Source organism: Nanorana parkeri, unplaced genomic scaffold, assembly GCF_000935625.1.
Source record: "Nanorana parkeri isolate BGI_ZX_2015 unplaced genomic scaffold, ASM93562v1 scaffold1404, whole genome shotgun sequence".
Classification (NCBI taxonomy): domain Eukaryota; kingdom Metazoa; phylum Chordata; class Amphibia; order Anura; family Dicroglossidae; genus Nanorana; species Nanorana parkeri.
This window is the reverse complement of record NW_017307672.1, coordinates 428262-439092: the sequence shown is the minus strand read 5'-3', so window position 1 is coordinate 439092 and position 10831 is coordinate 428262. Positions and strand designations below refer to the sequence as shown.

At 43.4% G+C, this 10831-nt stretch overlaps 1 protein-coding gene across 1 annotated transcript; it reads right to left on the bottom strand.

Moving 5' to 3' along the window:
- Nucleotides 1-700: 700 nt before the first annotated feature.
- LOC108798105 (protein DGCR6-like) lies at nt 701-4723 on the bottom strand (the record flags this gene model as incomplete). The annotated part of the gene is made up of 3 exons (XM_018569821.1): nt 4556-4723; nt 3000-3160; nt 701-801 (listed from the first exon to the last, which is right to left on the bottom strand). Coding segments are annotated over exons 1-3 (372 nt in total), but the record flags the coding sequence as incomplete, so codon positions are not given.
- Between the last annotated feature and the right edge of the window lie 6108 nt (nt 4724-10831).

Genomic DNA, 10831 nt, shown 5'->3' with positions numbered 1-10831 from the left:
CTTTGCTGCTTCAGGCACTGGATGTCTTGACTGTGTGCACGACATTATGAAATCTGAAGACTACCAAAGAATTCTCGGGTGTAATATAGGGCCCAGTGTCAGAAAGTTGGGTCTCCGTCAGAGGTCATGGGTCTTACAGCAGGACAATGACCCAAAGCACACATCAAAAGCACCCAGAAATGGTTTCAGACAAAGCACAGGCGAGTACTGGACTGGCCAGTAATGAGTCCAGATCTGAATCCCATAGAGCACCTGTGTAGAGATCTCAAAACAGCATTTGGGAAAAGGAACCCTTCCAATCTGAGAGACCTGGAGCAGTTGGCGAAAGTAGAGTGCTCCAAAATTCCTGTAGAGAGGTGTAAGAAACTCATTGATGGTTACACGAAGCCATTGATTTCAGTAATTTTCCAAGGGCCGTGCTACCAAATATTAATTGAGGGTGCCAATAGATTTTGTCCAATCCAGTTTTGGAGTTTGGCGAGGAATGTGTCAGATTTGGCTTTTTTTTTCTCCACTTTTTTGTGTCATATCAATACAAACAAAAGAAATAAACATTTGTAATTGCAATAATTTTCTGCCAAAGTGGTGCATTATCTGAGAGAAATGCAGGGGTGCCAATATTTTTGGCCATAACTGTATACACACAATTTCCCACCTCCTTGTAGAGCTGTAAACCCGAATTATATATGAAATGCCTTACCTCTAGCTCCCTCTGCTGCGTATTTCTAAGAATTGGTAAATTGTGTGCTTTACATGACTGTAGAGCTTCTTTATGCTTCTTAAGGAGATCCTGCTTCAAAGCTTTTAAAAACAAAAGACAAACTTAAAGCATTTCTCTAATATTCCGGAAATAAATAACACTGCATCAGAAATATAAAGCATCTAATTCATCATCTGTCACTCAAATAAAATAAAATAAACAAATGGAAGATTCACCTGTCCCATAGCCCATACTGCTAACCTCTGCTGTACTGCAGAGAAGCCACCAGTGAAAAATGATTTTGTATGGGACACTTTTGGGAGTGCCAGATTACTGGTTCTCAGTTACTGTGTGTTGTGATTTTTCCTGCTGGTCTCTATGTCACTATTGTGTCCTGTAGTAATGTAGGGCAGGCAGGGGGAACCTCAGCACACGACAGGGAACCAGGAATTTGCTACTCCCAAAAGGTGTCCGATCCACAAGATTTTTACTGCAAGCATTTAGTGCGCGCTTTCGTCCAGGTGCTAAAGTAAAAAAGTTACTTACCCGATCCTTGCAGCTGGCTGGCTCTTAGAGTGGTCCTCCCAGCCTCTTTCCTCCTCCGCTGCAATAGTCTATGGTCCCATGAGTTATCACATCCAATACATGGTGTGTAGGATGTGAGGACACCAAAGGACATAACAAAACTGCAGTGAAGAAGACAGACTGGAGGGATCGCTCTAACAGCCAGCCGGCTGCGAGGCTCAGGTGAGTATAACTTTATTTTTGCACCTAGACCAAAATGAGCACTTAAACCTTGCAGCGCAGGGGTAGTCCCACTGCAAAGATTAAGAAAGGTTTTGGCCGGAGTTATTCTTTAGTCTAAAACCTATGTTGTGACAACTTGATCCAACTCCAGTAAGATGGATCTCTCACACATGTTATGATCCACACAGCGTGCTCAGTGCATATAAAACAGCAATAGCTGGTGAGCCCATTTTTCCTTTCAACACACGCCTGTCACCAATAGTCAGACCTATTGATTATCTTAGGTTTTATTAAGCTTGATTCCCAATTTCAGAGAAAGGAAGAATAGGTGTATTTGCACTGTGCTGGAGATTCTTGCACTAGACCACAAAATGCAGGTATAAAAACTCAAAAGGAAGTCAACTGCATTGTAGGTGTGTCAAATGTTTATGGTGACGTGTTTGCATTGCTTTTGCAATATGTAGTAATAATCACACAGAAGTTCTAGAATTTTTTTTCAATTCAGGGCAATGGTGTGAATACATATCTAGTTTGTACATAGATGAATGTTGATCTTGCTATGTAAAATAATTCGCTTTTTTTTTTGCCTGACAAAGGCCAGCGTATATGTAATAAACAGAGCCATTGGAAGTACATTTCAGGATTTTTTAAAAATTTCCATAGTTTATTGTTCCCTGTTTGGGCGAGGGACAGTAACATCATGATCCGCCCCTTGTTCAGTCAGAGGAAATCTTGCATTTATTTGATAAAACTACTAAGGCCCCATTCACACTGAGCGACACGTACCTCGAGCGGATTTCCGCGCGACTTTCCAGGCAACGATCGCGCGACCTTCACTATTGGGCTGCATGCAAACCCAGCAAACTCACGCGACATCTGCGCAAAAAAAGGGTCCTGCGACAGGCGATATGGAGCTGTAGAATAGAACAGCTCCATTAAAAATCATTGGACGAGCGACTTCTTGCGATATCGCACAGCAAATATGCGCGAATAAACGCTCAGTGTGAATGGGCACTAAGGGCTGGTGCAGATCCGGGACGCGTGATTGTACACCATTGCACACAGTGATTGATTTTTACTGGGGTTACATCCGCGTGGCAATCGCAGAAAAAAGGAACATGTAGATTTCTTTGCGAAACACAACGTGCGGTTGTTTTAGCCGCGATTGTGTTCGGTTGCACAAGCGGAATCACGAAGGGAAACCATGCGATCGAGGTGCCATTAAAAAATAATGGCACCGCCAGCATGATTGGCGGTGGTGGGCGACTCTGTGACCGCACGGCATTCTGCGCACGATTGCCGCGCAGTCATGGATCTCCCAAGTGTGAACCTGGTCTAAGGGTGCACTCAGCACAGCACTAGCACCCAGAAGATTGTGGCCTGCACTGGAGCAGTAGCTCTGGCTACTACAATGATTCACAGGAACCCTAGTGGACAATCTGGTATGACATATGCATATTTACATAGCGTTCAGCGTTATTCCCTCAAATGATCTATATTAAATGTCTCCTTGGCTGTGCTGCATTCTTCAAGGTGTAAATTGCATCATTACCTCTGTGTTCTGCATGTAGCTTTATCCGCTGGTTGTAGAGATTTTTCTCTGTTAGGTGCTGAATCTCCAACAGTCCTTGGACAATTTCAAATATCGTGCCATCAATCAGTGCCAAGGCCAGATCACTAAGAATGGTGTAAGACAGGCGTTGCTGACAGGAGCTGGACAACAAAAATCAAACAGTCAGTACAACTGATAAATAATGCAGAATTGCTGTAGGAGATTGAGGATTAAAATGTAAATCCCAGTCACAACATAATCATTTGATGGATATACATGTGCACACGTGTACAGTCTTTCCTCTTGTAATTATGTGCACCAGGTCTACTCATTCTGCAAATCATAAAGGTTACCAGTGGCCTTGTTTTGAGGCTACATAGCTAAGAATGCTGTAATGCATGTCACAAAGCCAGCAGGGCAGCATGGGAAATATACAGAAAATGCACATACAGGGCATATCATTTCAAGTATGTTTGTACTCCCTTAACCAGAATTCTGCTTCAGGCTGGAATTATGCCACTTGTGCTGCATTTATCGTGCATGGCATGCATTTTCTGATATATAGTCCCTACTTGTTGTGGACTGCAAGGTGCACTTCGAACAAACGTCTAGGCTTTCAACAAATTTCCAGAAGTGCCGACGGTTGCTAAACGCTCACTGAAGCCTGTAGGCGGCTTGTTTAAAGTGACAGTCGGTACTCCATTTATAATCTGTTCACTATTCCTGGCCAACAGCTCAGCCAACACTTCTCTGAGCTCCCAGAGCACTACAGACGTCACTGAGGGCACGTTTTAATGCGTATTTGCTGCTTAATGAGAAACATCACACCCACCCATGTACATTTTTTTTCCTCAATCCCCCTTACCTCATTTGCTGGGTTATTCTCCACAAACATACGCCAAGCTAATCCAGCGTTGTTCTGCTGCAGTCTGCTGTTGCAAGTGGGGTCCCACGTCGCTATCTTCTTTTCTTCTGTCATCAGAAGCTGGCTGTCTCTTCCTGGATCTTGCAGCCAGCTCCCTGATGACATGCTGCCAGGTCCTTCCTTCTCCTGCCTGTAAGCTGATGCCTCCTTTAACTTCTATAGGATGCAGGACCAGATTACACATCATTCTCACCTAGGTGTGAATGGAGGCAGGGGCAGGATAGAGCCAAATATGTCTATAAACACACTGAAAAAGATTGCAAGGGGTGTTACAATGAGGCAAAGTGACTTTTCCTGCATGAAGGTCCCCTTTAAGAATATGTAAACAGTGAAATGATGATAGCCTGGACACAGATGGCAAGTATGCTGTTGGAAAGAGGCAAGGGGGTTACATGACTCTTTAGTTGGGTTAGCAAAGGAAAGGGTCACTTTACAGCGAAAGTCACATTTTCTATTAATGAAAGCACTGAGCCAAAATGCACCGGGCAAGGCTATAGTGCTACATCTATTCAACCATCGGTGATGAATTACCTCCCACACGTGTCTATATGTTATAACTAGCCTTATATGTGGAGTGTGCCCCGAGCCCAGCACCCACACACATCATTCATGATGACAATACTCTCCTGACCTAGAAAGATCCTTCACCAGGTTCTGCAGCTGGGACAGCAGGTAATAATGTCTCTCCTGCTGCAATGTGATATCACTCGGCTCCCCGTACATCTCCCTGTAGCCAGCCATCGCAGCAGCGCGGTCACATGACCCCCGATGGTATCATGTGCCCTGTGACGAGCCCAACCTTGTCACGTGATCATTGAGTTAGCCGTAGACGGTAAAGCTGGGAGGAATCGGTATTGAATAAGGACGCGTTAGGGATTACCCCGTCCATTTCTAATTAGAAGTATAGAGCTGATCAGCAGCTTCACCTATATACTGGATAGCCTGTGGCATTGAATGCATCCATAGAGAGTCCCTAGATACATGGGGGCTTTACTAAGAGTGGTGGCGTCTGTGCATGGCAACCAATCAGCTTCTAGCTTTTATTTTCATAGAGAAGCTGATTGGTTACTATTACAGCGGTTCCAGTTGTAGTGGATTCCCCCTATGGTGTTGGTACATACAGTACACTTGTCTGTACTGAGCTTGTCAGAAACCGTCCACCGTATGACACTGTCATGTCATCCAAGAACCTGGCATGTCACAAGTGTCACCCTTCTGAATCATTGTAGAGTTCAGTGATTATTGAAGGAGTCTGTGCTGTGTCATGTAATGTAATACTTAGGTACATGAGGAAAAAAGACGCCTTGATATGTAGATAACGTACAGTGTTCTGTGGCTACATTGTACTCAATAATGGGCATATGCTAAAGCAGGGGTGGACAACTTTGGCTTTCCAGCTGTGCTTTTAACTACAGATTCCAACATGACTGGCTCTGGGAGTCATGCCTGTAAATGTTAGTCTTGCAATGCCTCATGGGATTTGTAGTTCCATGTCAGCAGGAGGGCCGGTGTTCTATCGACTGCTTGGTGGTGTCGGTCATGGTTTTGAGTGGCTTGGGTGAACTCAGGTGAACGGAGTTCACACCAAGCCCCAGTTTATCTCTATTGTCCGATCACTTACACATGTGCTTTTACATTCTGCCCCCAGGGGCGTATCTGCCGCGATTTGTCTTGCCTAGGGCAGCCCTAAACCTAAATACACCACTGTCTGCCCCCCCACTGCAAGGAATCCTAGGCTTACTTGTCCCTTCCGAGTGCCCCGTCCATGGCGGCTGTCAGCAGGTAGAGCACAGGGACTTCAGAGATGTTCAAAACTGGAAACCAGAAGCTTTACATCACTTTTGGTTTCAGCAGCCAGGGAAGAAGCTAATCAAGCATAATCTGTGCTCGTTTAGCTTCAAATTAGTGCAGAGGTGACTGCAGGAGTCTAATAGACTCCTGATGTCTCCTTAAGAGAACCTGTCACCTGCACTATGCCATCACTTAGGGGACTTGTACGCTCCGAGCCTTAAGTAAAAAAAACCCTATAAATTGAAGGTTTAATAAAACCGCCCCATGAATGCACACATACAAATGTAAACGCACATGTCAGGTGCTCCTAAGCACAAAAATGCTGACTGTGCAACACATGTTATGTATTGCTGCACGCGTAAAAGCGGTAATTCTAGGGCCACCGATCACTGTTATAGGCACATACACTGTTAAGGCTTTTAAAGTGTTGCCTATGGACAATTGTGGGTACTGTAGTTTTTCACAGATTCACGGACATGCACAATTTTAAGGCTTGATATGTTTTGTATCTAATTACTCGATGCAGCCTCATTTTTTATATTTCACCTAAAAATTTGTGTGCGTAAAATAAATGAATGTAGTCTACACTGAAAATTTAGGCTTGATAAACAGCGTGACATAAAAAAATGCAACCGCCACCATTTGTATTCTGCACAGTCTCTGCTTTCAGGAAAGTTTATAACAGAACTATGGGGTAAGTGTTTTTCCCCATAGTTCTCCTTAGGGTCACGGGAGGACATAAACTGACCTCCTCCCATGACCCAAAGCACAGTATATAGCAAGCTATTGCCCGCGATATACTTAGAGCACCGCAGTCTGGACGTGTTCCGATAATACTGTCTGGATCCACGCAGCTGCGTGAGTGACAGCTGGCTCTGCCTATCTAGAGGCAGAGCCAACTCTGCCCGCCCCCTCCCCCATCCGTTCCTGTAGTCAGCGCTGGAGGATAGGAGAGGGGAGGGGGGGATCCCTGCAGGGAGCGGTGACTGACAGTCACCGCTCCCTGCAGGGAGACGATTGGAAAGTCAGCGAGTGACGGTATGTGTTCGCTCACTTCCCGATCGATGGAGCCGACCTGTGACAGTTTCTTTGTCACAGGTCGGCTATAACTATGAGGATGCGTGGAAATCACTCACCTCATAGTTCTCCTTTAAGTAATTCTAAAGCTGGCCAAACACCTATTGATTATCGTTCAAAAATCATCCATGAATGGTCTTTTCGAACTACAATCGATCAGGGACACCAACGATTTTAATCACTGTACTCCTGGCCAAATCTTCTCGAAGGTTGAGGCTGGAAAACCTTTATCGAAAGGAATGAAAAAGCGATGAATTAGAGGAGTTTTCGTACGAAAAAAATCGCAACATGAACATTGCACATGTGCAACGAAAATCCATTCTGTCGATCGACGAAATTCAGTGAGCTAGTATTGCTAACGAGCGATTATCAAGATGACATTGGTCCGTGCATGATGGGCTATTTGAGCTAGAATCGAAAGATGGCTCTTGCAGCAACGAAAATTCCAGAAGGAAAATCACAAAGTGTATGGCCAGCTTAAGACCTAACATTTGAACAGGTTTGCAAAAAAGAATAAAACAAAAAAAACTGGCAGCGAAAGTGTTAAAGACAAAGGGTTGACATAGCCATATGCATATCAGTAGGACTGCTTTACACCTTTGTTCCTTAAAGAATGTGATGTAGTAAATGTATTGTTTTAACTAGTTCCTGCATATTATGAACATTAGGTGCTCATTTATATGGGCGCGCACATCCGTAAAGTGTTCACACCCTGGCAAAGACCCCACCCCAGGAGGGACAGGTGCTGTGCGTGTTTGCATGAAATGACCTGTACCTCTCTATGGGAGAATGCAGCTGCACGCAGTTAAATGCAGTTACGTGCAGACCCAAACCTGTACATCCGTGCAGGACCGGGTGCCTGCACTTGGATGCAGACAGTGTGCATTCAAGTGCAGGCACCTGGACCCACATGAATGCGCAGGTTCAGGTCTGCATGTAAATGTATGCAACCAAGTCCTCCCTTAGGGAGGTACAGGATGCTGCACACAATTACACGCAGCACCTGTTCCTTCTGGGATCGGGTCTTTGCACGGGCGTACATGCTGTACGGATGTGCAATATGCTTTGTGATAGACAGACTTGCATCAATAAAGTATGAAGTTACATCACAGTTGGAGTGCTGGTAACTTCTTTGTCCATTTGCTTATTGTAGAGTTAGGTTGTCTGTGGATTGTGCTGGTGACCATGCTGCCTAGAAGGATCGAGGTCCAAAGAAGGTATATGTCAGAACATAAAGTGGCTCTTGAAACAGAGCAACAGGTATGAACATCGTGTGAATGAGACACATTGGGGGGAAAAATGCATCAATGTGACACCAGCCTTAAGATGTTCGTTGACTTGCATCATGATGCATGTTTATGCTTGTAATGATGTGTGTTAACATTGAACACAAAGTGCCTTGCAAAGCACAGCAACGTAGGTTCACGTGCGCTGACATGTGTTATGATGCATTACTATTTATGAATTGCATACATTTCAATGAAAATGTATCAGGGGAAAAACGTTAATGTGCATAGTTGCGTGTTTTCAACAAGTTTGTAATGCGCTTGATACCTAATGTCAACTCTTGATAACACACATTAACGTGTGTGACGTGCCAGCATGCATCATGATGCATTTTGTTGATGCACATCTTAACCCACGTGTTAAGATGCGTTTTGATTTTAATGGCAGACGCATCCAGCCTTAAACATTTTGGTGCCGAGTTCTTTTATAACTATAACACAACTGGTAAGAATCTTCATTGTTAAGCAAGCAGTGTCAAAAGAGAGCAGCTGCGACTTTCACAGTTGACGCACATTATAACGCAATGAAATGCATTTTGATGCAATTCCAGTGATTTTAATAGAAAACACATGAAGCAGAAACACAGTAAAACTTTGACACAAAAATGTATAAATGGAGCACAAGTATTTGTTGTGATATGACAGCAGGGAAATAATATACAGCAGAAAACTATTAATATGTTCTTCTTTTCTTTCCATGGAACAGCGGGCAGTGAGATCTTGGTATACTGCGGAAGATTCTGCAGAACATCACTCCTTCAGCAGATTAGAACAGGATGAGATATTTAATATAATTTTTTATTTTATTATTCTAACATTTGCTTATATGATTTATATATACTGTTGTCATGCATATTTGACATTTTAGAATGGATTCAGCTCTGAAGTAATAAAGTAGAACACAGACCAAAACTCTTCTGGAGTGGAGAAGAAATACAACCTCTCACAGCTGTTTTAGATTGCTTGCATCCCCATTTCCCTATTGGGAAGATCTTCTCATTTCCTATCCCAACTACACAAGTGGGGGTTATTCACAAAGCTGCAGAAGGCAGCCGAATGAATAATCCAGCCGAAGTGAAGTGAGCCGAACTATGTGCGGCTATTCACTCCGCCTCAGTACGGCTCTGAAGAAGCTTTACAGACAGTAAGGAATAAAAAGAAAAAGCGTAGGAGCAGCTGTCGTGTATGCATCTCCATATTGCATATTTAATTTCTGTCAATGGAATCTGATAAGTTTAAAAGCTCCATTTATAAAAAAAAAACCTTACCAAGGCCATACTGCTGATAAAAGCATGATGGCACATTTATAAAGTACAGTGATGTGCTTTACAAATGTGCTTAGTGCTCCGCTTACGTTTGACTCTGAAGCCAATGGTGCACTGTTGAAAAGAATGATCTGACATCTAGAATGCATATCATGTACATCTACAATGAAAGGCCCCTACTTCCCAGAGGGCCCTTGTGCAGCTGCACAGTCAGCTAAAGTGTTACGTTTGTCCCTTGTCCAGGTACTTTCTGTTATAGTGTCACCTCACCCGAAGTATTGGCATTCAGACACTGCTGGAAAACATGAATGTGTGGACCAATGACACTGCAAAGTAAGTCTGAACCGAGAAGCAGGCATACAGGTAGTTAAATATACTATTGAACCACCACTTTTCCTAGTATGACACAGGGACAAGGACTGGGGTCTGAAATAGAGCTAGAGTAGAGCTGTGGAGAAGGACGATCTACCTATTGAAACCAATGCATAGTTCAATGCCTATCCCAGAGCAAAGAATATATGGTCACCTGAAGAAGGTCTCCACATCCTGTACACAGAAGAAGAGAGAAGGCTCAAACAGGAGCATCACATGTCCACGGATTTAGGTGAATAAAAGGGCATTTAGATTTTTTTTTAATGGCAGTCACTTGTTAGAGGTGTGTGTGTGTGTGTGTGTGTGTGTGTGTATATATGTATGCGTGGATAGGTGGTCAGTGGTAGCCCGGAGTTCAGGTTTAAATCTGCAGTCCACAGACACTGCTTCAGAAGCACAAATCTGGAATGCAAACTCAGAGAATGTTCTTCCCTATTTATCTAGTGCTCTCTTTAAGCCAAGATTGAATTCCCTATATACTAATAATTTGGCATAGTTTAAACAGAGCTTCTTTCCATTGAAACCGCTGTAGCTGCACACAGAGCAACCATTCTCAAGGCTTTTTGGCTGCCTCTACATTATTAACTAAAGCTAACTGACAAAATTAAATAAGATCATAGTTGCTGTTGCAGTTATTTGCTTGTATTAACAAAGACATTACTATTACATGTAGGATGCATCCTTTTCAGTTAAAGGATTAAATTAGAATGTAATGACCAGTTGGGAACAGGAGCTTTGCGCTACATTTTTGGATGCTCATTGTCAGACTATTATCCATTTTACCTTGAAATCATCTATTTGCACAAAACATCAGGAGGCTAATTATAAAGTCCTCACTAGATGGTACCGGACTCCGGCGCTTTTACACAGACTTTATCGTGGGGTCACTAATATCTGTTGGAGGTGTAATTCAGAAGTGGGCACCTTACTCCATACATCCGGAACCTGCCCAGTTTTGTCACATTTCTGGTGCTCAGTCTGTACTATTGTTTGGAGTCCGAAATACCCGCTGATCCATCTATTTTCCTGTTACATAACACGCATTTGTTCAGGAAAGCTTACTCAAGATGTGTGCTTCACCACTTGATAGAGGCTGCTAAATCCTGTATTACAAGC